This window comes from Vitis riparia, unplaced genomic scaffold, assembly GCF_004353265.1.
Source record: "Vitis riparia cultivar Riparia Gloire de Montpellier isolate 1030 unplaced genomic scaffold, EGFV_Vit.rip_1.0 scaffold655_pilon_pilon, whole genome shotgun sequence".
In the NCBI taxonomy this organism is placed as follows: Eukaryota; Viridiplantae; Streptophyta; class Magnoliopsida; order Vitales; family Vitaceae; genus Vitis; species Vitis riparia.
This window is the reverse complement of record NW_023269727.1, coordinates 59,347-87,136: the sequence shown is the minus strand read 5'-3', so window position 1 is coordinate 87,136 and position 27,790 is coordinate 59,347. Positions and strand designations below refer to the sequence as shown.

General features: G+C 36.7%; 2 protein-coding genes across 2 annotated transcripts; both read left to right on the top strand.

Moving 5' to 3' along the window:
* The first annotated feature begins 4,129 nt into the window (after window positions 1-4,129).
* Window positions 4,130-4,802, top strand: LOC117910219 (N66 matrix protein-like). Its single transcript, XM_034824283.1, has 2 exons — window positions 4,130-4,272; window positions 4,406-4,802. The coding sequence occupies exons 1-2, from the start codon at window positions 4,130-4,132 to the stop codon at window positions 4,800-4,802; spliced, it is 540 nt and encodes a 179-aa protein (XP_034680174.1).
* A 14-nt stretch (window positions 4,803-4,816) lies between these two features.
* LOC117910218 (uncharacterized protein DDB_G0290685-like) lies at window positions 4,817-9,828 on the top strand. Its single transcript, XM_034824282.1, has 3 exons — window positions 4,817-5,769; window positions 8,108-8,949; window positions 9,002-9,828. The coding sequence occupies exons 1-3, from the start codon at window positions 4,817-4,819 to the stop codon at window positions 9,826-9,828; spliced, it is 2,622 nt and encodes an 873-aa protein (XP_034680173.1).
* The last annotated feature ends 17,962 nt before the right edge of the window (window positions 9,829-27,790 follow it).

Sequence of the window (27,790 nt, the reverse complement as noted above, 5' to 3'; positions counted from 1 at the left end):
TCGTGACGGTGATGGTAACAATAACAGTAAAGGTAATGGGTGACGGTGACGGTAATCGTAACAGTAAAGGTAACTGTGATGATTATAGTAACGATGACGGTGACTGTTAAAGTATCGGTAACGGTGATGATGACGGTGGCGGTGATGGTGTTGATTACGGTGACGGTGACGATGATGGTAACGGTGGCGGTGACGGTGACGATGATGGTAACGGTGGCGGTGACGGTGATGGTGTCGATTACTGTGACAGTAATGGTGATAGTAACGGTTACGATAACTGTAACAATATTGTAAACTGTAATGATGACAGTGATAGTAACAGTAACGGTTACGATAATGGTAATGGTAACCGTAACGGTGAAGGTGACAGTAACAGTATCAATAATGGTGACGGTAACGATGATGGTAACAATAACGGTAACGGTGACAGTAACGAGGACGGTAATGGTGACTACTGGTTACGATAACTGTAACGATTACGATATTAGTGACAATAACAATGATGCTGGTGATGGTAACAGTGATGGTGACGGTGATAGAAACGGTATCGCGAACGGTAACGGTAACAATAATGGCGATGGTAATGGTAATGGTAACGGTGATGGTAACGATAACGATGACAGTAATGGTAACGAAAATGGTAACAGTGACGATAACGATGACGGTAACAATGACGATAACGATGACGGTAACAATGACATAACGGTTATGATAACGGTAATGGTAAAGATAACGGTAACGATGACGGTAATGGTATCGATAATGGTGATGGTAAAGGTGATAGTAACTATAATACCTAGCACTAATGAATTAAATAGACAATAATGATTATCTTAGTACTTAACTTTAAACGTGCTTAATTAGATGTTAAAACTAGTTTAGTGTTAATCCTATTTAATTATGAATTAAAGTTTGATTAAGGTTAATTGAGATTAGTTAATGACTTAGCCATGCTTATTAGTTTTTAGGGGCTGATTATAGTTTTGAAAACCTAAAGAACTAATGGGCAATAATGGGTTTTATTTTTGATAACTTGAAGGACTAAAGTGCAAAATTGGGAAGTTGGAGTTAGTGGAAGCCAAGTGGCATGCCAGCTCCTACTTGGATGGGCTGGTGGTAGGCCACATGGCTGCCACCTCCTACTTGACTGCATGGAGAGCCCTATATAGAGGCCAATAGCTCGTTTTGCACCATTTTAGCTGCAACAGCTTGAGTTAGAGAGAGAATCTAGAGAGAGAAAGTGTAGATTTAAGGTAAGCAAGTTGTTTAATTTGTAATTTCGGTTTATTTTTGTTCCTAATGGTATGCTGAAACAAATTAACGGTAAAATTTGTGTAAAAACGAGATTTCAAGCACCCAAAAGTGACTCATCCCCAACAACAACCAAGAAAACAAGAGCAGTATAGTGGGACTACAGGTTGGGGCAAGGGACCAAGGAGATGTTATGAATGTGGTGAGGTGGGACATCTTAGGAAGGAGTGCCCAAAATTTCAACGACTTGCATACTAGCCATCTCAACGACAGTTTCAACGGATGAACCCACGAATCCAAGGGAGATTTTATGCAATAGGGTCACAAAATGCAGAGTCAAATGCCTTGGTGGAAGGTATGATCTTATGTTTTAGTACTTGGGCACATGTTTTATTTGATCCAGGAGCTACCCATTCTTTTATTTCTGCATCATTTGCCTCCATGCTAGACATAGAATTTGTTCCCCTTCATTGTTCATTATGTGTTGAGACTCCTATGGGTGGTAAGGTGGAAACCAAGTGGGTGTGTTGTGCTTGTGTACTTTATATTGGGGGTCTTGAAGTTACAATGGATTTGGTTCTTCTTGATATTTCATCCTTTGATGTAATTGTGGGGATGGATTGGCTTGCCCGGCATCATGCTATGTTAGATTGTTATCTGAAGAAAGTAACATTCCAAACCTCTTCTAGTTCATATTTGAGTTTCTACAATGATAGAAGGCTTACATTTATTCCACTAATTCAAAACCTGGATGACTAGTGGTCAAGAAAGGATGGCGGGCACTATTTTCTTTTTAATATGAAGGGAGAAAGCAAAAAGATGACAACTATAGATTGTATTCCAATGGTTTGTGAATTTGTTGATGTTTTTCCTAAAGAATTGCCATGTTTACCTCCTCACAGAGAGATGGATTTTTCTATTGAATTGTATCTAGGTACAGATCCAATATCAATAGCTCCATATAGGATGGCTCTAGTTGAACTTAAGGAATTGAACATTCAGTTGCAGGAGTTGCAAACTAAAGGGTTTATTCGACCTAGTACCTTACCTTTGGGTGCTCCAGTATTGTTTATAAAGAAGGATGGATCCTTGCTGTTATCTGTGGATTACAGAAAATTGAATAAAGTAACAATGAAAAATGGTAACGGTAAGGGTCACGATGACAGTAACGGTGACAGTAAAGGTAACGGTAATGGTCACAATGACGATAACGATGACGGTGACGGTAATAGTCATGATTATGGTAACGGTAGCGGTGACAATAATGGTCATGATGATGGTAACAATGACGGTAACAATAACGCAAACACTAATAGTAAAGGTAATGGGTGATAGTGACGGGACGGTGACGGTAACGGTGACAGTTATCGTAACTATAACGGTGATGGTTATCGTAACGATAACGGTAACTGTGATGGTGACGGTAACTGTGACCGTAAAAGTATCGGTAACGGTGACAATAACGAAAACGGTGGTGACGGTGACTTTAACAGTGATGGTAACGGTGGCAGTGACGGTGATGATCACGGTGATGGTGTCGATTACGGTGACTGTCACAATAACGATGATGGTACCTGTGAGGATAATGGTGATAATAATGGTAACGATATCGAAAACGATAACAATGACATTGATAGAAATAGTATCGGTAATGGTAACGGTAACGGTAACGGTAACGGTGAAGGTGACAGTAACTATATCAATAACAATGACGATAATGGTAATAGTAACGGTGACAGTAGTGATTACAATAACAGTAACAATTACGGTGATAGTGACGGTGACGATAACGGTAAAAGTAACATAACGATGACGGTGACCATAACGATAACGGTAAGGTTGACAGTGACGGTAATGGAAATGATGACGGTAACGATAACGCTGACTGTAATGGTAACGATAACGATAATGGCGATGGTAATGGTAACAGTTACTTTAATAGTGACGGTAATAATAACGGTGACATTGATTGTAACAATGACGGTAACATTGACAGTATTGGTAACGATGATGGTGACGGTAACACTGACAGTAATGGTGACGGTAACGGTGACAATAACGATGACGGTAACGGATATGATAACGATGACGATAACAATGACAGTAATGGTTACGATAATGGTAATGGTAACGGTGACGGTAACGGTAACAGTATCGATAATGGTGACGGTAACGGTAACTGTAATGATAATTGTAACGATGACGATGACGGTAAGATAATAGTAATGGTTACGATAACGGTAACGATTACAATAACGTTGACAATAACGGTAATGGTGATGGTGACGGTGACGTAACGATGACAGTAACGGTTACGATAACAGTATCGATAACGGTGATGATAACGATAATGGTAGCGGTGAGAGTAATGGGGACGGTAACGGTGATAGTAGCAGTGACGATAACGGTAACGATTACGGCAACAGTAATGGTAATAATGACGGTAGCAGTGACTGTAACATTGATGGTCACGGTGATGATCACGGTGCCCATGACCATGACGGTTACAGTAACGATGATCGTGATGGTAATGGTGACAAAGACGGTCACAGTGACGGTAACGGTGATGGTCATGGTGACGGTGACGGAGACGGTCACAATGACAGTCACGGTAACAGTAACGGTGATGGTCATGGTGACGATAACGATGACGATAATGGTACTTGTCACGGTAACAATCACAATAACGGTAATTGTGACGATAATGGTAACGGTGACAGTAATGGTAACGGGGATAGTGACGGTAACAGTAACGGTGAGTGTATCAGTAATGGTAATAGTAACAGTAATCATAACGGTAACGGTAAGAGTAACGGCCATTGTAATAGTAACGGTAATGGTGATAGAAACTATTCTAATAACGATGACTTAAACGACGATGGTAATGGTGACGGTGGCGGTAACGGTGATGGTGACAATAATAATGATGGTGACGCTAACGGTAACGGTGATGGTCACAGTAACGATGACGGTAACAGTGACGAAAACGATGATGGTATCAATGAAGGTGACGGTGACGCGGTAACAGTGATGGTAATAGTAACGGTAATGTTAAAGATAATGGTAATGGTAACAATGATGAAAACGATAACGGTAACGGTGATGGTAATGGTTATCGTGGCGGTAACGGTAATCGTAATGGTGATAATAACAGTAAAGATGACGATGACGATAACGGTAACAATGACAGTAACGGTGATAGTGACGGTAGCGGTAACGATCACGATCACGATGACGGTAACAATAATGATAACGATAATAGAAAGAGTAATGGTAATAGTAACGGTAACGGTGACGATAACGGTAACGGTATCAATGACGATAAGCCTGATGGTAACGGTGACAGTGATAATGATGGTAATAGTGACGATAACAGTAACGGTAATGGTGACGGTAGCTGTAACGTTAACAGTAACGGTGACGGTAGCTGTAATGGTGACAGTAACGGTTACGGTGACGGTAACGATAAGGGTAACGGTGATATTAACAGTAATGATAATGGTGATAGTAGCCGTAATGGTGACTTTGACATTAATAGTGACGTTAAGTGATAGTAATGGTCATGATGACGTTAACGGTGACGGTAATGGTAACGATGATGGTAACTTTGAAGGTAATGATAACAGTAACAGTAATAGTGACGGTAATGGTCACAATGATGGTAACGGTGACGATGATGGTAACGGTAATGGTGACAGTAATGGTCACGATGACGGTACACGATGATAGTAACGTTGATGACAATAATAGTCACAATGACAGTAATGATAGCGGTATAAATAATGGTCACGATGACAGTAACGGTAGCGATAATAATAATGGTCATGATGATGGTAACAGTGATAGTAATAGTGACGGAAACGATAATGGTGACGGTAGTGGTGATGATGAGTGTAACGGTAACGATGACGGTGACGGTAATGGTGATGGTAATGGTCACGAAAGTGGTGTTGGTAACAATGATGGTAACAGTAATAGTGACGATTACGGTAAAGACGACGGTAATGCTGTTGGTAACGGTGATAGTAATGGTAATGGTAACAAGAATGATAACGGTGACAGTGATGGTAGCAGTGACGGTAACGGTGACAGTAACTGTGATAGTAATGGTTACGACAACAGTAATGATAACGGTAACAATGACGATCACTGTAACGATGCCGGTAACGACAACGATAACAGTGATGATAACGGTAACTGTCATGATAACGATCACTTTAATGGTTATGCTTATGGTAACGACAATGGTAAGGGTGACGGTGACAGTAACGGTAATGGTAATGGTAAGGGTGACGATGATAGTAATAACAACGGTGATGGTAACGGTGATGGCAATGGTGACGATAACAGTGATAGTAACAGTGACGGTAACGGTAACGATGACGATAATGATTGTAGTAACTATTATAGTGATAGTAAGGGTAACGGTAATGGTGAAGGTGATAGTAACATTACGGTCACGGTAACGCTCACAGTAAAGGTGATGGTAATGGTTACGATCACGGAAACGGTAACAGTGTTGGTAACAGTATCAATAATAGTAACGATAACGAAAATGGTGACTGTAATAGTAATAGTAACGGTCATGGTCACGGCAACGGTGACGGTGACAGTAACAATAATAGTCACACCTTGGGTTTTTTTTTTTTTTTTTTTTTTTTAAACTAAACAATTGATACTCAAATACAATATAAGTTCTCTCAAAGACATGGGGATACAAAAATTTAAATGTTGAGTTCCTTCTTGATTTTGTGCAACAGGAGGATATGCATAACCTATTATAAAGAGTGCATCTTGTTTTAAACTTCGTAACTATTAATTAACAAAATATGTTTCGTTTCACAAAAGAAACTTGTACTACATTAATTTGCATATACCAAAACCCCATGGTTCACTATGGGTGGCCCATACTACAAGTGTACCTAACAAATATATATATTACATCATTCCTACAAAAAGATTCAGTCTTTAATTACAAAGGCAAAGCCTCAAAACACTATCAACGCGAGTAAAGAGCATTCATTCACAGTAAAGCAATGCTCAAACATTATTTCCTACATAGGCCTTCTGACCTGCATCTAAAGGTGGAAGGGGATGGGGTGAGTTCACAACTCAGTAGGAAAGTTTATAACCATCCTAAGCATACCCTTAAAAACTTTGAATTAAACATGTAATAGCATGCATGATAAACATTTTATAACCATTAAAAAAATATGCAATCATGTCGAACATGTATGTTTGTTGGTTTCATCTTTGCTTTTCATTGTCCATCCTTTCATAACTGATAAACTGTTCACCCCCACCAATATATATATATATATATATATCAGATATCAATGCTCCACAAGATACACGGTCAATATAATAATGGCTATTCTGGGACATCACCCAAGGGCAAGTCATACCTCGTGTCTTTTGGGACTCATACCCAAGGGTAGGAGCAACCCCGTGTCTTTAGGGACTAAAACCTAGGGACAGGACCAACCCCATACACCCACATCGGAGTGTCTTCCTCAAGGGCTTTAGGGACTTTCACCCAAGGACCCATGGTCCCACATAAACAATATATCAAAAGATAATGCTTATAGCATCACATAAATACTTCCCACCAATCAATTCTCTGAATATCATCTGTGATTATTCCATATCCTTTTGTCAATTCAACCACACCATGAACCATTTCCACAACATTGAACCATGAATCTTCATACTAATTTGCGTTCCAATCTCAATGTAACATTTCAACACAATAAACTGAGATGCAATGACACATTAAAACATTTTACAAAAGCATAGAAATGATATGAAATTTCCAATAAATGTTTCAAGAAAAGAAACTAGATACACTATGGGATAGCATAAAATTCCCTACCTTACACGGACTTTCCCTCTGTGATTCTTCTATGTAGGCAATCTTTACCTATTACAAGGAACTGAAATGAAACACATAATTTAGACTCCCTAACAATGAAAATGTATACAATTTACTGATGCTAATTTTTAATTCTAATATTCTCTAATCCACATGCCTATCGGTTTTCAAATCAAATTTGAATTGAATTAAACAATATTTACAATGCATATTAATATTCCCTAATTTATTACCAAACACTAATTGTTTTGATTTTTTTTCTCAAAGCCTAACCCATTAACAAATCCCAAGTGTCCAAATAACCTAATTAATCACATGTTTACTAATCTATTTTTCAATTAAACAACATTATACAAAGATTTATGCTAATCTTATCATTAATAAAATATTTAAGCTAAAATACTTTAACCCTTAATTAATTGTGATTTTTAACTAAAACATGTTTATAGCTAATTATCAACTTTTACACAAATTTCACCGTTAATTTGTTTCAACATACCATTAGGAATCAAAATAAACCAAAATTACTAAATTAAACAACTTGCTTACCTCAAATCTACACTTTCTCTCTCTAGATTCTCTCTCTTACCCAAGTTGTTGCAGCTAAAATGGTGCAAAACGAGTTGTAGACCCTTATATAGGGCTCTCCATGCAGCCAAGTAGGAGGCAATCCACCCAAGTAGGAGATGGCATGCCACTTGGCTTCCACTAACTCCAACTTCCCAATTTTGCACTTTAGTCCTTCAAGTTATCAAAAATAAAACCCATAATTGCCCATTAGTCTTTTAGGTTTTCAAAACTATATTCAGCCCCTAAAAACCTAATAAGCATGGTTAATTCATTAACTAATCTCAATTAACCTTAATCAAACTTTAATTTATAACTAATCAGGATTAACACTAAACTAGTTTTAATACTAATTAAGCACGTTTAAAATTAAATACTAAGATAATCATTATTGCCTATTTAATTCATTAGTGCTAGGTATTACACTAACGGTAATAGTCACAACAACGGTCACGGTAACAGTTTCGGTAATTGTAATGGTAACGTTGAGGGTGACGGTGAGAGTAATGGTAATAGTGACTATAATGGTGACGGTAACAGTTACGATAATGGTTACAATAACGGTTACGGTGATAGTAACAATCATGGTAACGATTATGGTGACAGTAACGGTAACGGTAATGTTGATGAATACAGTGATAGTAATAGTAATGGTAACGATGATGCTAACGGTGTCGGTGACGGTAACGGTAACGGTGACGTTAAGGATAACAGTGACGGTAATAATGACGTTAATGGTAACGGTCAATGTCATAGTGACGGTGACGGTAACGGTAACTATGATGGAGATAATAACGGTGATAGTGACAGTAACGAAGACGGTAACGGTGACAGTCACGATGGTGGTAACGATCATGGTCATGGTGACGATAACATTGATGATCACGATCACGGTACAGATTACGTTAACGGTAATAGTACTAGTAACGATGACATTAACAATAACAGAAAGAGTAACGGTAACAATAATGGTGATGGTAATGGTCACGATGACTTTAACGGTGATGGTAACAGTAACGGTAACGGTAACAGTGACGGTAACTTTGACGATAATGGTAACGGTAATGGTGACAGTGATAGTGACGGTAACGGTAACGAGGACGGTAACGGGGACAGTGATGGTGACGATAATGGTCACGATGACAGTGATGGTGACGGTAACAGTAATGGTGATGGTAAAGCTGATGGTAACGGTTACAATGACAATAACGGTTATGGTGACATCAATGGTAACGGTAACAGTAAAAGTAATGTTAACGGTAACAATAACTGTAACAGTAAGGTAACGTCCATGGTAACAGTAACGGTAAGGTAACGTCAACGGTAATAGTAACAATAATGGTAATGGTGATAGTAACGGTAACGAAAATGGTGACTGTAATGATGACGGTCACGGTAATGGTAACGATGATGGTTATGGTAATGGATACAGTAACGATCACGGTCAAGGTAACAGTGACGGTTACAGTTACTGTGACGGTAACAATAACGGTAATGGTGACGGTAACAATAATAGAAACATTAACGATAACGGTAACAATGACGGTAATAGTAATGGTAACGGTAACAATGACGATAATCGTAACGGTAACAGTAAAGATAACGATAATGGTAACGGTGATAGTGACAGTGGCGGTAACAGTAATGGTAACGGTAACGGTGATGGCATCGATAATGGTAATGGTGATGGTAAGGGTAAGGGTAACGGTAACGGTGATGGCATCGATAATGGTAATGGTGATGGTAAGGGTAAGGGTAACGGTAACGGTAATGGTAACAATGATGATCATAGTGACGGTAACGGTGATCATAACGGTCACAATAACAGTGACCATAACGGTCACAGTAACGGTGACCATAACGGTCACAGTAACGGTGACCATAACGGTCACAGTAACGGTGACCATAACGGTCACGATAACGGTGACGATGATGGTCACAATAACGGTGACGGTGACTCCAATGGTAATGGTAACGATAGTGGTGACAGTAACGGTGACACTGACAGTAACAGTGATGGTGACGATAACGGTAACGATTACAATAACAGTAACTATAACGGCAACAATAACGGTAATGGTAATAGTAATGGTGATGGTGAAAGTAACTGTTACAATAACGGTGACGATTACGGTTAGGGCGATGGTAACATTAGCGATAATGGTGATAATTACGGTTACGATAATAGCAACGGTAATGGTGAGAGTCACAGTAACGGTAACGGTAACAGTGATGGGAAAGGAAAGGAACAAACAAATAAGTTTTGCTAAAAACTAGGATGACATCTCCAACATGGGAAACTAAAGGAACTAAGAATGAAAATAGATAGAACCAAGAATGGCGCTCTAATGATGAGCAATCAAAGGAACAAACGAATATGTTTTAAATGAACTAAGAATGAACATAGGATGGAGACTCAATGATGCGGAAAAAAAAAGAACAAAGAAATAAGCTTCAAATGGAATGTAGGATGGCATCGTAATAATGGGAAACCTTAGGAGGCAAGAATGAACATAGATAAAGCCTAGAATGGCGTGAAATGATTAGAAACAAAAGGAATAAACGAATAAGTGTGGATAAAACCTAGGATTGCTTCCCAATGATTGGAAACTGAAGGAACTTACAATGAGCAATAGATAGAACCTAGGATGGGGTCCCAATGATGAGAAACCAATGGAACAAATGAACAACCATAGATAGAGCTTAGGATGACTTCCCAATGACTGAAAATCGAAGGAACTAACAATGAACCTATACATAACGTAGGATGGAATCCCAATGTTTGGATACTAGGAACTAAGAATGAACATAGATAGAAACTACGATGGCGTCACAACGATAAGAAACAATCGACTAATTCTAGGTATAACATAGGATGATATTCCAATGATTGGAAACCAAATGAACAAATATAGATAAACCTAGGATGGCGTCCTAGTGATGAAAAACAAAAGGAACAAAAAGCTTTAGATAGAAAATAGGTTGACATAACAATCATGGAAACTAAAGAACCTAAGGACGACAATATATAGATCCAAGAATGGTGTCCCAATGATGAGCAATCGAATAAGCTTAGATAGAACCAACGACAGCATCCCAAAGATGGGAAACCAATAGAACTAAGAATTAACATAGATAGAACATAAGGCAGTGTCCTAAAGATGAGAAACGAATAAGGAAATAACATTGAACATAGACAAAAACCTTGGATAACATCAAACTGTTTGGAAACCAAAGGAACTAAGAACAAACATAGATAGAAACTAGGATGGAGTCACAACAACGAGAAACCATAGAAACAACTAACTAATCTTAGGTAGAACCTAGGATGGCATCCCAACTATCGGAGACCAAAGGAACTAAAATTGAACATACATAGAACCTCGGATGACGTCCCAATGATGAGAAAGGGAGGGAACAAACGAATAAGCCTGGATAGAATGAAAATAGATAGAAAACATAGTGGAATTCCAATGATGAGCAATTGAAGGAATAAACGAATATGCTTTAGATGAACTAAGAATGAACGTAGATAGAACATAGGATGGAGTCTCAATGATGAGAACCAAAAGGAGAAAAGAAATAAGCATAAGATGGCATCCTAACGATGGGAAACCTTAGGAGGCAAGAACGAACATAGATAAAGCCTAGGATGGCGTGCTAATTATGAGAAACAAAAGGGACAAACAAATAAGCATGGATAGAACCTAGCATAGCTTCTCAATGATTGGAAAACAAAGGAAGTTACAATGAGCATAGATAGAGCCTAGGATGGGGTCTCAATGATGAGAAATCAAAGGAACAAATGAACAACCATAGATAGAGCTTAGGATGACTTCCCAATGATTGGAAATCAAAGGAACTAACAATGAACCTATACAGAACGTAGGATGGCATCCCAATGTTTGGAAACCAAAAGAACTAAGAACGAACATAGATACAAACTACGATGGTGTCACAATGATGAGAACCGAAAGAAACAATCGACTAATCCTAGGTAGAACATAGGATGACATTCCAATTATTGGAAACCAAATGAACGAAAATTCAACATAGATAGAACCTAGGATGGCATCCAAGTGATGAAAAAAAAAAAAGGAACAAATAAATAAGCATTATATAGAAACTAGAATCTAGGATGGAATCCCAATAATGGGAAACCAATGGAACAAAGAATGAACATAGATAGAACATAAGATGGTGTCCTAAAGATGAGAAACGAAAGAAAGAAACAAATAAGCTTAGATTGAACCTTGGATGGCTTAGATAGAACAAAAGGAACTTATAATGTGCATAGAGTGAAACTATGATTACGTCCCAATGTTGAGAAACCAAACGAATAAACGAATAACTGTAGATAGAACCTACAATGACTTCCCAATGAATGGAAATCATGGGAAATACCATTAAACATAGACAAAAACCATGGATAGTATCCAAATGTTTGGAAATCAAAGGAACTAGGAGCGAACATAGGTAGAAACTAGGATGGTGTCATTACAATGAGAAACCAAAGAAACAACCGACTAATCCTAGGTAGAACCTAGGATGGAATCCCAACTATCGGAAACCAAAGGAACTAAAATTGAACATACATAGAACCTAGGATGACATCCTTGTGATGAGAAAGTAGAGGAATAAACGAATAAGCTTATATAAAAACTCGGGTGAACTCAAAATGAACATAGGATGAGTCTCAATGATGAGAACCGAAAGGAGCAGAGAAATAAGCTTTAGATGGAAACTAGGATGGCATCCTAATGATGGGAAACCTTAGGAGGCAAGAATGTACATAGATAGAGCCTAGGATGGCGTGCTAGTGATGAGGAATGAAAAGAACATAGATAATGCATGGATGTTCCTAGGATAGCTTCTCAATGGTTGGAAACCGAAGGAACTTACAATGAGCATAGATAGAGCCGAGGATAGGATCCCAATGATGAGAAATCAAGGGAACAAATGAACAATCATAGATAGAGCTTAGGATGACTTCCCAATGATTGAAAATCAGAGGAACTAACAATGAACCTATATAGAACGTAGGATGGCATCCAAATGTTTGGAAACCAAAGGAATTAAGAACAAACATAGATAGAAACTACGATGGCATCACAATGATGAGAAACAAAAGAAACAATCGACTAATCCTTGGAAACCAAATGAACAAAAATTCAACATAATTAGAACCTAGGATGGCTTTCTGGTGATGAAAAACAAAAGGAACGAAGAAATAAGCTTTAGATAAAAACCTTGTATAGAAATTGGGATGGTATCCCATTGATGGTGTCACAATGATGAGAAGCCAAAGAAACAACTGACTCATCTTAGGTAGAACCTAGGATGGCATCCCAACTATCGGAAACCAAAGTAACTAAAATTGAACATATATAGAACCCAGGATGACGTCCCAGTGATGAGAATAAAAGGAACAAATGAATAAGCTTAAATAGAACCTAGGATCACATCCTAATGATAGGACACTAAAGGAATTGAGAATGAAAATAGATAGAACTAAGATTGACGTTCCAATGATGAGCGATCAAAGGATGACATCCCAATGGTGGGGAACCAAAGGAACTAACAATGAACATAGATAAAACTAGGATGTTGCCCCAACAATTAGAAACCAAAGGAACTAAGAACGAACATAGATAGGAACTAGGATGGCATCGAAACGAGGAGAAAGCAAAGGAACATATGCATAAGATTAGATAGGACCTAGGATGGCATCCTAGTGATGCGAAACCAAAGGAACTACGAATGAATATAAATAGATTGTAGGATGGCATCACATTGATCAACAACCAAAGGAATGAAGAAATAAGAAGACATAAAAACTCGGATCACATCCTAATGAATGGGAACCTTAGGAAGTAAGAATGAACAAACATAGAACCTAGAATGGCAATGCAACGAAATGAAACTAGGGAACAAATAATTTACCTTAGATAGAACCTATGATGACTTCACAATAATTGGAAACCAAAGGTACTATCAATGAACATAGACAAAACCTAGGATGGCATCCAAATGTTTGGATACCAAAGGAATTAAGAACAAACATACATAGAACTTAGGATGGTGTCACAATGATGAGAAACTAAACAAATAACCTTAGATAGATCCTTGGATGGCTTCCCAATGATTCGAAACTAAAGGAACTAACAATAAACATAGCCAGAACCTAGGACGAAATCCAAATGTTAGGAAACCGAAGGAACTAAGAATGAACATAGATAAATAGAATACTAGGGTGGCGTTTCAACAACGAGAAACCAAAGAAACAACCAGCTAAGCTAATAGAAACCTAAGATTGCATCTCCACGATCAGAAACTAAAGGAACTAACTTTGAAAATAGATAGAAGCTAGAAAGGCGTCCCATTTATGGCAAACCAAAGGAAAAAACAATTACATCACAATGACGAAAAACTGAAGAACCTAAGGATGAAGATAGATGGATCCATGAACGGTGTCCCAATTATGATGAGTCAAAAGAACAAATGAATAAGCTTATATAGAACCTAGGATGGCATCCTGATGATGAGAAATGAAAGGAAATAAGAATGGTGTTCCAATGATGAGCAATTGAATAAGCTTAGATAGAACCTAAGACGACATCCTAACGATGGGAAACCATTGGAACTAAGAATGAACATAGATAGAACATAAGGTGGTGTCCTAAAGATGAGAAACAAAAGGAAGAAATGAATAAGCATAGATCGAACTTTGGATGGATTCATTAATACCTAGCACTAATGAATTAAATAGGCAATAATGATTATCTTAGTGCTTAACTTTAAACGTACTTAATTAGATGTTAAAGCTAGTTTAGTGCTAATCTTGTTCAATTATGAATTAAAATTTAATTAAGGTTATGTAGGATTAGTTAATGACTTAAGTACGCTTATTAGGTTCCTAAGGACTTATTAGAGTTATGAAAACCTAAAGGACTAATGGGCAATTGTAAGTTTAATATTGGTTAATTTGGAGGACTAAAGTGCAATTATGGAAAGTTAGGGTTGGTGGCAGCCATGTGACTTGCCACCTCCTACTTTGGCTCCATGGAGACCTTTATAGGGGCTTGCAGCATTTCACCAGTAGCAGCTTGGGTTAAAAAGAGGATCTAGAGAGAGAAAGTGAAGATTTGAGGTAAGCAAGTTGTTTAATTTAGTTTTTTTTTTTTTGTTCCTAATGGTATGTTGAAACAAATTCACGGTAAAATTTGTGTAAAAGTTGAGTTTAATTATATAAACATGTTTTAGTTTAAAAAATCACAATTAATTAAGGATTAAAGTGTTTTAGCTTAAGTATTATAGATTCGTAAACATGCGATTAATTAGGTTAATTAGTGCTTGGTAATTAATTGGAAAATATGAGAATTAAAAATTAATAACAGTAAGTTGTTAAAAGTTAGTAAGAAAGGAAAATTTCATAGATTTTTATTGAATAAATTTTCATAGTTAAGAAACCTAAATTATGTTGTTTTATTTCGGTTCCTTGTAATAGGTAAAGATCGCCTACATAGAAGAATCACAGAGGGAAAGTCCGTGTAAGGTAGGGAATTTTATGCTATCCCATAATGTATCTGATTTCTTTTCTTGAAACATTTATTGGAAATTTCATGTCATTTCTATGATTTCGTAAAATGTTTTAATGTGTCATTGCATCTTGGTTTATTGTGTTGAAATGTTACATTGAGATTGGAACGCATATTGGTATGACGATTCTTGGTTTAGTGTTGTGGAAATGGTTCATGGTGTGGTTGCATTGACAGAAGGATATGGAATAATCACAGATGATATTCAGAGAATTGATTGGTGGGAAGTGTTTATGTGATGTTACAAACATTATCTTTTGATAAATTGTTTATGTGGGACCGTGGGTACTTGGGTGAAAGTCTCTAAAGCCCTCGAGGAAGACACTCCAATGTGGGTGTATGGGGTTGGTCTGCCCTTGCATATGAGTCCCAAAAGACACGGGGTATGACTTGTCATTGGGCGATGTCTAAGAATAGTCATTATTATATTGACCATGTATGTTGTGGAGCATTGATATCTAATATATAGATTGGTAAAGGTGAACAGTTTATCAGTTGTGAAAGAATGGACGTGAAAAAGCAAAGATGAAACCAGCAAACACATGCATACATGTTTGACATGATTGCATATTTGTTAATAGTTATAAAATGTTTATCATGCATACTATATTACATGTTTAATTCAAAGTTTTTAAGGGTATGTAGGAAATAATGCTTGAGCATTGCTTTACTGTGATTGGATGTTGTTTGCTCACATTGATAGTGTTTTGAGGCTTTGACTTTGTATTAAAGACTGAATATTTTTTGTAGGAATGATGTAATATATATATTTGTTAAGTACACTTGTAGTATGGGCTACCCGTAGTGAACCATGGGGTTTTGGTATATGCAAATTAATGTAGTACAAGTTTCTTTTGTGAAACGAAACATATTTTGTTAATTAATAGTTACAAAGTTTAATACAAGATGCACTCTTTATAACAGGTTTTGCATATCCTCCTTTTGCACAAAATCAAGAAGGAACTCAATATTTAAATTATTGTATCCTCATATCATTGAGAGCACTTATTTGGGTGAAAGTCCCTAAAGCACTCAAGGAAGACACTCTGATGTGGGTGTATGGGGTTGGTCCTGCCCTTGGGTTTTAGTCCCTAAAGACGTGGGGTTGGTCCTTCCCTTGGGTACGAGTCCCAAAAGACACAAGATATGACTTACTCTTGGGTGATGTCTCAAAATAGTTATTATTATATTGACCAAGTATCTTGTGGAGGATTGATATCTGATGTGTAGATTGGTGGGGGTTAGCAGTTTATCAGTTGTGAAAGGATGGATGAGGAAAAGCAAAGATGAAACTAGTAAACACATGCATACATGTTTTACATGATTGTATATTTATTAATGGTTATAAAATGTTTATCATGCATGCTATTATACGTTTAATTCAAGGTTTTTATGGGTATGTCTAGGATGGTTATAAACTTTCCTATAGAGTTGTGAACTCACCCTATCCATTCCACCTTTAGATGGAGGTCAAAAGACCTATGTTGGAAATAATGCTTGAGCATTGCTTTATTGTGATTGGATGTTGTTTGCTCGCATTGAAAGTGTATTGAGACTTTCCCTTTGTGTTAAAGACTGAATCTCTTTTTAGGAATGATGTAATATAAATATTTGTCAGGTACACTTGTAGTATGGGCTACCCGTAGTGAACCATGGGGTTTTGATATATATGTAAATTAACATAGTACAAGTTTCTTTTGTAAAACGAATCATATTTTGTTAACTAATTGTTATAAAGTTTAATATAGGATGTACTCTTTATAACAAGTTTTGCATATTCTCTTTTTGCACCAAATCAAGCAGAAACTCGACATTTAAATTTTTGTATCCTCATTTTTTTAGAGCACTTATACTGTATTTGAGTATCAATTGTAAAGTTTGAAAAAAAAAAAAATATAGGGGTGTGACAGATTCGCAATGATGGGAAACAAAAGGAAGTCTCAATGAGCATAGATTTAACCTAGGATGACGTCTCAATGATGATAAACCAAATGAAGAAACAAATAACCTTAGAGAGAGAACCTAGGATGACTTCACAATGATTGGAAACCAAAGGAAATGACATTGAACATAGACAAAAACCTTGGATAGAATCCAATTCTTAGGAAACCAAAGGAACTAAAAACGAACACGGGCAGAAACTTTGTTGGCATCAGAATGATGATACAACAAAGAAACAACCGACTAAGCTTAGCTAGAAACAGGATGGCATCCCAATGATCAAAACAAATAAGGAACCAAAATTGAACATAAATAGAACCTTGGATGACGTCCTAGTGATGGGAAAGGAAAGGAACAAACGAATAAGTTTAGATAAAAACTAGGATGACATCTCAAGCATGGGAAACTAAAGGAACTGAGAATGAAAATAGATAGAACCAAGAATGGCGTTCTAACGATGAGCAATTGAAGGAACAGAGGAATATGCTTTAGATGAACTAAGAATGAACATAGATAAAACATAGGATGGAGTCTCAATGATGAGAAACAAAAGGAACAAAGAAATAAGCTTTAGATGGAAAGTAGAATGGCATCCTAATGATGGAACTAAGAACTACCATAGATACAAACTACGATGGTGTCACAACAATGAGAAATGAAAGAAACAATCAACTAATCTTAGGTAGAACATGGGATGACATTCCAATGATTGGAAACCAAATGAACGAAAATTCAACATAGATAGAACCTAGGATGGCATCCTAGTGATGAAAATCAAAAGGAACAAATAAATAAGCTTTAAATAGAAACTAAAACCTAGGATGGCATCCCAATGATGGGAAACCAATGGAACTAAGAATGAACATAGATAGAATATAAGGTGGTGTCCTTAAGATGAGAAACGAATAAGCTTAGATCGAACCTTTGATGGCTTCGCAATGATGGGAAACAAAAGGAACTTAGGATGATTAAACCTATGATTACGTTTCAATGTTAAGAAACTAAAAGAATAAACAAATAACCGTAGATAGATCCCATAAAGCAATCGAACGAACAATCGAATATGCTTTAAATGAACAAAGAATGAACATAGGATGAGTCTCAATGATGAGAACCGAAAGGAGCAGAGAAATAAGCTTTAGATGGAAACCTTAGGAGGAAAAAATTAACGTAAATAAAGCCTAGGATGGCATGCTAATGATGAGAAACGAAAGGAACAAATGAATAAGCATGGATAGAACCTAGGATACCGTCTCAATGATTGGAAACCGAAGGAACATACAATGAGCATAGATAGAGCCTAGGATGGGTTCCCAATGACGAGAAATTAAGGGAACAAATGAACAACCATAGAGAGAGCTTAGGATGACTTCCCAATGATTGAAAATCAGAGGAACTAACAATGAACCTATAGAACGTAGGATGGCATCCAAATGTTTGGAAACCAAACAAACTAAGAACGAACATAGACAGAAACTACGATGGCATCACAATGATGAGAAGCGAAAAAAACAATCTTGACTAATCCTTGGTAGAAAATAGGATCATATTCTAATGATTGGAAACCAAATGAACAAAAATTCAACATAGTTAGAACCTAGGATGGCACTCCAGTGATGAAAAACAAAAGTAACGAAGAAATAAGCTTTAGATAAAAACCTTGTAGAGAAACAAGGATGGCATCCCATTGATGGTGTCACAACGATGAGAAGCCAAAGAAACAACCGACTAATCTTAGGTAGAACCTAGGATGGCATCCCAACTATTGGAAACCAAAGTAACTAAAATTGAACATATATAGAACCTCGGATGATGTCCCAGTGATGAGAACAAAAGGAACAAATGAATAAGTTTAAATAGAACCTAGGATCACATCCTAATGATAGGACACTAAAGGGAACTGAGAATGAAAATAGATAGAACTAAGATTGATGTTCCAATGATGAGCAATCAAAGGATGACATCCCAATGGTGGGAAACCGAAGGATCTAACAAAGAACATAGATAGAAACTAGGATGTTGCCCCAACGATTAAAAACCAAAGGAACTAAGAACGAACATGGATAGAAACTAGGATGGCATCAAAACGAGGAGAAGGCAAAGGAACATAAGCACAAGATTAGATAGAACCTAGGATGGCATCCTAGTGATGTGAAACCAAAGTAACTACGAATGAATATATATAGATTGTAGGATGGCGTCACATTGATAACCAACCAAAGGAATGAAGAAATAAGAACACATAAAAACTCGAATGACATCCTAATGAATGGGAACCTTAGGAAGTAAGAATGAACAAACATAGAACCTAGAATGGCATTGCAATAATTGGAAACTAAGGAACAAATAATTTATCTTAGATAGAATCTATGATGACTTCGCAATAATTGGAAACGAAAGGAACCATCAATGAACATAAACAAAACCTAGGATGGCATCCAAATGTTTGGAACCAAAGGAATTCAAAACAAACATATATAGAAACTAGGATGGCGTCGCAATGATGAGAAACTAAACAAATAACCTTAGATAGATCCTTGGATGGCTTCCCAATGATTCAAAACTAAAGGAACTAACAATAAATGTAGCCAGAACGTAGGACCGAATCCAAATGTCGGGAAACCAAAGGAACTAAGAATGAACATAGATAAAAAATAGGGTGGCATTTCAACAATGAGAAACCAAAGAAACAACAAGCTAAGTAGAGGTAGAAACCTAAGATTGCATCTCCACGATAAGAAACTAAAGGAACTGACTTTGAACATAGATAGATGCTAGAAAGGCATCTCGGTGATGGCAAACCAAAGGAAAAAACGACTAAGCTTAGATAGAAACTAGGATGGCATCCCAATGAAAGGAAATCAAATTGAACATAGATAGAACCTACGATAGCATCCTAGTGAAGATAAACATAAGGAACTAAGATGAGAAACTAAGGAAACTTAGAATGAACATAGATAAAGCCAAGAAAGGCATTCCAATGATAAGTAATCAAAAGAACAAACATGAGCTTAGATAGAACTTAGGATGACATCCAAATGATGGCAAACCTTAGGAAGTAAAAATGGAAAAAGATAGAACCTAGAATGGTGTTCCAATGATGGTGGGACCTAGAACGACATCTCAATGATGAGAAACCAAAAGAACTACGAACGAACATCGATAGAAAGTAGGATGGTGTTGCAATGAGCATAAAGCAAAGGAACAAACGAATAAGCTTAAATTGAAGCTAGAATCGCCTCACAACGATGAGAAAGCAAAGGAAGAAACAAATAAGCTTGGATTCAACCTAGCATGGGTTCCCATAAATTTTAAACAAAAGGAACTAAAATTAAGCACATATAGAACCTAGGATGACATCTCAATGATGAGAAACAAAAACAAGAAAGAAATAAGCTTAAATAGAAACTAGGACGGCATCCCATTGATGGAAAACCTTAGGAAGTTAGAATGACCTATGATAGAACTTAGGATGACGTCCTAATTATGAGAAACCAAACGAACATACGAATAAGCTTAGATTAAAACTATGATAGTAACCCAATGACAGATAACTAAAGGAACTAAGAATGAAGAGAGATAGAACCAAGAATTATGGTCCAATGATGAGCAATCAAAAGAACAAACGAATTAGCTTAGATAGAACCTAGGATGGGATCTCAATGATGTGAAACTAAACAAACTAAGAATGAAAATGAATAGTAGTATGAATGGCGTTCCAATGATGAGCAATCCCAAGAACAAATGATTATGTTTAGATAAAACCTAGGATGACATCCTGATTATGGCTTGAAGGATGAGGGATACCCTAAATAAACTTAAGGAAGTGGGATGCCCTAAACGATGCCCTTAATAAACTTAATGAAGGGAAATCTCTAAACAAAGTCAAGGAAGGGGGATGCTCTAATCAAATTTGAGTAGGCGGGATGCCCTTAAAAAGCCAATGGAAGTAGAACGTCATAAATGAACATTAAGAAGGGGGATTCACTAACAAGACTCATAGAAAGGGCATGCCACGAACAAACTCCACCAAACAGGGATGCCCAATCCCAACAAAAGTGATTGCGCTAAACAGACTACTGGATGGGGATGCACTACACTAAAGGAAGTGGGAGTTTGCTAAGTAATCCCTAGGAAAGGGTATGCGCTAAAAGAATTGAACGAAGGTTGGTTGTCTAAACAAACTCTAGGAAAAGGAATGAATTAAAAATCTCCAAGAAGATGGATGACCTAAGAAACTAAAGGAAGGGTGATGGACTAAAGTAAATCAAGGTAGTTTGATAGGCCAATGAACAGGAATGTCCTTAAAAAATTGAGGAATGGGAATACCCTAATAACACTTGAGGAAAGAGGATGCCCTAAATAAACTCAATGAAGGGGATTACCATAAACAAACTTAAGGAAGGGGATGCCCAAAAACAACTCATGGAAGGAGGATGTCCTGAACACACTCAAGGAATAGTGCAAACCCTTAAACAAACTCATAGGATGGCGTCCTAATTATGAGAAACCAAAGGAACATACGAATAAACTTAGATAGTTCACAATGATGGGAAACCAAATAAACGAACAATGAACATAGGTCGAACCTAGGATTGTATCCAAATGTGTGGAACCCAAAGGAACTAAAAATAGACCTAGATAGAAACTAGGATGACATCACAATGATGTGAAACATAACAAACAACCAACTAAGCTTAGGTAGAACCTAGGATGGTATACAGACAATCAGACACAAAATTAACTCAAATTGGATATAGATAGAACCTAGGATGACGTCCTAGTGATGAGACATCAGAGGAACCAACAAAGAAACTTATATTAAAACAAGGATAGTAACCCAATGACGGGGAACTAAAGGAACGAAGAATGAACATAGATAAAACCAAGAATTATGGTCCAATGATGAGCAATCAAAAGAACAAACGAATTAGCTTAGATAGAACCTAGGATGGGATCTCAATGATGTGAAACTAAACAAACTAAGAATGAAAATGAATAGTAATATGAATGGCGTTCCAATGATGAGCAATCTCGAGAACAAATGATTATGTTTAGATAAAACCTAGGATGACATCCTGATTATGGCTTGAAGGACAAGGGATACCCTAAATAAACTTAAGGAAGTGGGATGCCCGATGCCTGATGCCCTTAATAAACTTAATGAAGGGAAATCTCTAAACAAAGTCAAGGAAGGGGGATCCCCTTAAAAAGCCAATGGAAGAAGAACATTGTAAATGAACATTAAGAAGGGGGATTCACTAATAAGACTCATAGAAAGGGCATGCCACAAAAAAACTCTACCAAGGGGGATGCCCAATCCCAACAAAAGCGGTTGTGCTAAACAACCTCAAGAAATGGAGTTGCGCTAAACAAACTACTAGATGGGGATGCCCTACTACACTAAAGGAAGTGGGAGTCTGCTAAGTAATCCCTAGGAAATGGTATGTGCTAAAAGAATAATAGGAATTCTACAAAGAATCTATGGGATGGGGAGGAAGAGATGCCTTAATAACATTGAAGAAAAGGGGATGATGTAAATATAGATAAGGAAGGTGAATGTCATAAATTAATTGAATGAAAGGGGATGTCTTAAAGAAAATAATGGAAAAAGATGCCTTAATAAGACTCGATGAAATCACATTCCCTAAATGAACTCAAGGAAGGTACATGCATTAAAGAAACACAAAATATGAGGTTGCCCTAAATAAACTCAACGATGGAGGATGCCCTAAACAAACTAAAAAAAAAGGCGTTGCCATTAGGAAACTCATGGAAGGGGAATGCACTAATAAGACTCAAGGATGGGGGTTGCCTTAAACATAATCAAATGAGGAGGATGCCATAAGTAACTCTAAGAATCGGGTTGCCTTAAACAAACTCTAGGAAGGGGGATGCACTAAAAAAATTCTCAAGAAATAGATATTCTATAAAGAAACTAAGGGATAGTGGGACGTCTTAATATGACTCAAGGAAGGGGGATGCCCTAAACAAAGATATGGAAGGAGAATGTTGTAAACAAACTCAAAGAAGGGGATGTGCTAACAAGACTCAATGAAGCATGCGCTAAAGAAACTCAAAGAAGGGGGATTCTCTAAACAAAATTTGGGAAGGGGATGGCATTAACAAACTCAAGGAAGGGGGATGCTCTAAACAAACTCTTGGAAAGGGAATGAATTACAAAATCTCCATGAAAAAGAATGACCTAAGAAGCTAAAGCAAGGGTGACGCCCTAATGTAACTCAAGGGGGTGGGATGGCCTAAGGAAATTCAAGGAACATGGATGCACAAAACAAACTAAAGGAAGGGGATACCCTAATAAAACTATAGGAAAGCGGATGCCTTAAACAAACTCTAAGAAGGGAAATGTGCCAAAAAAAAAAACTTAAGAAAGGGGGAGGGAGGGGCTTAACAAACTCCAAGAGGCAAATGTGCTATGAATCTTAAGGAAGTGGGAGTGCACTAAATCAACTCTTGGAAGGGGGTGCCATAAACTCAAGCAAGGGGGATCCTTTACACAAACTCTAGGAAGGGGAATGAATTAAATAATCTTCATGAAAAGGGACTAAGAAACTCAAGGAAGGTGAAGCCCTAAAGTAACCCAAGGGAAAGGGGTGCCCCAAGAAACTCAAGGAACGGGGATGCCCTAAACAAACTAATGGAAGGGGGATTCCTTAATAACAATTTAAGAAGAGAGATGCCCTAGTAACACTCAATGAAGGGGGATTCCCTAAACAGACTCAAGGATGGGGAAATCCTTAAACAAACTAAAGTAAGGCGGATCCCATAAACAAAGTTAGGGAATGGGGATGCCACACACAAACTCAAGGAAGGGGAATGCCTTTATAAGACTTGAGTATGGGAGATGCCCTAAACAAAGTCACTGAAGGAAGATGTCCTAAACAAACTGGAGAAAGGAAAATGTCCTAAATAAACTCCAAGAGGGTATACCATAAACCAACTCAAGGGGTAGGGAGACGTTATAAAAAACTAATGAAAGGGGGATGTGTTAATAACAGTGATGGAAAGCAGTTGTCATAGACAAACTCCAAGAAAGGGGATTCCCTAGACAAACTCAATGAAGGGAGATGTGCCAAAAATATATAGAAAATAGGAGGTGTTGAACAAACTACAGGAGGTGCATGGCCTATAAAACTTAAGAAAGTGGGGGTGCACTAAATCAACTATTGAAAGGGGGATGCCCTAAACAAACTTAAGGAAAGGGGATGCTCTACACAAAGTCCAAGAAAGGGAATGAACTAAACAATCTCCATGAAGAGGGTTGACCTAAGAAACTCAAGAAAGGGAGATGCCCTAATGTAACTCAAGGGAGGGTGATGCACTAAAGAAACTCAAGGAATGGGGATGCCCTAAACAAACTAAAGGAAGGGCAATACCCTAAACAAATTCATGGAATGACAATACTTTAAACAAACTAAAGGAAAGGAGGGTGTCCAAAAGAAAATCAAGGAAGGGATTCCCCACAAGAACTAAAGGAAAGGATGCCTTAATGAAACTCTATGCCATAAACAAATTCAAGGACAGGGGATGTTGTTAAAAAACTCTAGGAATGTGGATGCCCTATAAAACTTAAGGAAGTGGGAGTGCACTGAATAAACACTTAGTAAGGGGATGCCTTAAACAAATTCAACTAAGGTGAATGCTCTACACAAACTCTAGGAAGGGGAATGAACTAAACAATCTCCATGAAGAGGAATGACCTAAGAATGTGAAGGAAGGGTGATGCACTAAGGAAACTTAAGGAACCCCATGGCCTAGGCAAACTAAAGGAAGGGGGGTATCATGATAACACTTGGGGAAAATGAATGCCCCAAACAAATTCAAAGAAATGGAATGCCCTAAAAAAACTCAAAGGGGATGCTAAAAAAACAACTAAAGGAAAACGGGATGTCCTAAACAAAGTCAAGGAAGGGAGATTCCCTAATAATAATCAAGGAAACGGGATGACCTAAACAAACTAAGGGTAGGGGGATGCCTTAAAGAAACTCTAGGAAAGGGGATGTCATAAACAAAATTAGGAAATAAGGATGAATTTAAAAATAAAAAATAAAAAACTCCACGAAGAGGGATGGCCTAAGAAAATGAAGGAAGGGTGATTCCCTAATTTAACTCAAGGGAATATGATGACTTATGGAAACTCTAAGAAGGAGATGCCTTAAACAAATTAAAGGAAGGTGGATGCCCTAATAAAGGGAAATGACCTAAATAAACTAAAGGAAAGGGTGATGCTAAACAAACTAAGGGGGATGCCCAAAAAAAAAATAAACTCAAGGAAAAAGGGATGCCCTAAACAATGTTAAGGATGGGGGATACTAATCAAACTGAAAGAAAGAATGTGCCATAAACAAAGTCTAGGAAGGGGGTTACTATGGACTTGCATTTCTCACTTGCGTCCCCACTCAACGACGAGACTCATTTTTTATTTGTGAAAAATTGATATTTTATTAAAATTTGGAGTTCTCATGCCACTTATTTTTATTTATTTTTTATAAGAAAAATAATATAAGAAACTAAAAGCCTAAGAAAAATGACACCTTAAACTTTTGGAAAAACATGTCTTTGAAATAATAAATCCGAGTTTAGGTCCAAAGATCAAGTTACCTATCAGGAAGGTACCTTAAGGTAATGGTACTCTAAACCCTTGAAAAGGTCTCTACCGACTAAATTGAGGGAAGTACGACAATTAAGTGATTAATAGAGGGAATCAAGGAAGACTAATGGTGATTACTTAAATTCCAATAACATATTAAGCATGTTAAACAAATAATTCAAGTTAGACCATAAAGGAAGAGTAATACCTGCAATTTAAAGTATTACAAGATACTAAAGTTAGTTAAAACAACAAAATATATAACATGCATCTCATCAGCGAAAATCAAACAAACATCAAGACACTCAGTGCCAATATCAAACATGGTATGGTTCACACAAAACATTTCATATGTAACTAAAAAAAGTGAATGGTGGAGAGTGTACCTGAAGAGCATATCTTTAACGCAATGCACTTTCAATACAAATGGAGAAGCTAGGATAAAAGATGATGACAAGCAATTATGAGAGCATAATATCTGCATGGCATGAACTTACAAAGACATCAGCTATACAAGGTATATAACCAACTAAATAAATCAACTTTGGGAAAAGCTTTTTTGATGCAAATAACATTCTAGAATCAATTTCAAGAAGTGAGTAACATCACACAATTGTGGAAAAAAAAATATTTAATGCACTCCAAAAATAATTAAAACAAATTTTAAACTAAAAGGTCATTAGCTAAGTTGAAACGGGTAGCAATGATTAATTTTAAAATATATTTTATGTAGGGTTCTATCAAATCTTCATTCAATATTCCCTAACCCATACATCCTCAACCTCAAGTGAAAAGATTACCAAGGCCAAGGACATTCCCATTAGTTTGGGGGCACAAGTTCAAACTTATGTGAATAAAAACAAAGTTTTTGAAAAACCAAAAAGAGAATACAACTTGTATGAAATGAGTTGCATGTTTTTAAAAGAAAGTGAGATCTTTGCCCTAAACCTAAAACGAATTTTCTTTTAAAGTCCTTAAATGATTTTTTTCCTTTTGAAAATAATTTAAATTATTTAAAAAAAAAAATGATTTTAGGAGGAGCAAAAAAGGAACTAAGAAAATTAAGAAATTCCGAACAAAAGACCTAAAAGTTGGGATTTTTTATTCATAACTTAAAACAATTTGAAAAGAAAGGAAAAATCAACTTAGACCTTCTTTTTGGCTACCTTTTCATTCATGATGGAGAAAAGATCTTTTTTTGTAAAAGAAATTTTGACTCAAAAATCAATTGAGTTTTTTCTAAAGAATAACAAGCTCTCAAAGGTAAATAATCAAACATCATGAATTTTTAACTAAGGTAGCATTCAAAGAACTTTAGAAAATAACTTAAGATGAATTTTTAACTAAACTAGCATTCAAGGAACTTTAAAAAAGAATCTAACATCAATTTTTAACAAAACTAGCATACAAAGAACTTTAAAAAACTAATACAGAAATTCAAATTCCATTATTATCTTTCAAATTTATCTAGAAATTTAAACTCCAAAACTTATATACTGCCTAAGGGAAAATCTAACAAATTCATCACCACCATGAAAAGGAGATAGAGATTACTTGTCTTAAGGGGCAAAACAAGAGAAATGCCAATCTCACATAAGTACCAAATAGGTTGTTAAAAACAACAATGATTAAACCAATTGCTCAAACAACAAAAGCATAAGTTGATTTACATATTAAGGCAGAGAAGAAGAAAAACACACTTCTTGTCATTGTCGTAGCTCTGAACTTATTAAACCCCACATTCCACATTATATTATTTCTTAAGAAAACCACAAAAATAATAAGAAACAAACAACTTTTGTAGTGGATTACAAAAATAGAGTTGGCTCTACCACTGTGATTTAGTGCTTCTTTTTCCTGTTCTTTTGTTAATAGCTGATTTAAATATTAATTAAAGCATGCAATTTACATAAAGGAAATCCTAGTTGGACCCTTGTTAGCCTTTTTCTA

Excerpts from the sequence above, each read along its gene's own strand:
- LOC117910219 (XM_034824283.1), top strand. The coding sequence starts at position 4,130 with ATGGTAATGGTGACGGTGGCGGTAACGGTGATGGTGACAATAATAATG. Across the intron at positions 4,273-4,405 it reads ATGAAGGTGACGGTGACGCG|TAAAGATGACGATGACGATA; the intron begins GTAACAGTGATG and ends TGATAATAACAG.
- LOC117910218 (XM_034824282.1), top strand. The coding sequence starts at position 4,817 with ATGACGTTAACGGTGACGGTAATGGTAACGATGATGGTAACTTTGAAG. Across the intron at positions 5,770-8,107 it reads ATCACGGAAACGGTAACAGT|GTATTACACTAACGGTAATA; the intron begins GTTGGTAACAGT and ends CATTAGTGCTAG. Across the intron at positions 8,950-9,001 it reads CAGTAAAAGTAATGTTAACG|GTAACGTCAACGGTAATAGT; the intron begins GTAACAATAACT and ends AGTAACGGTAAG.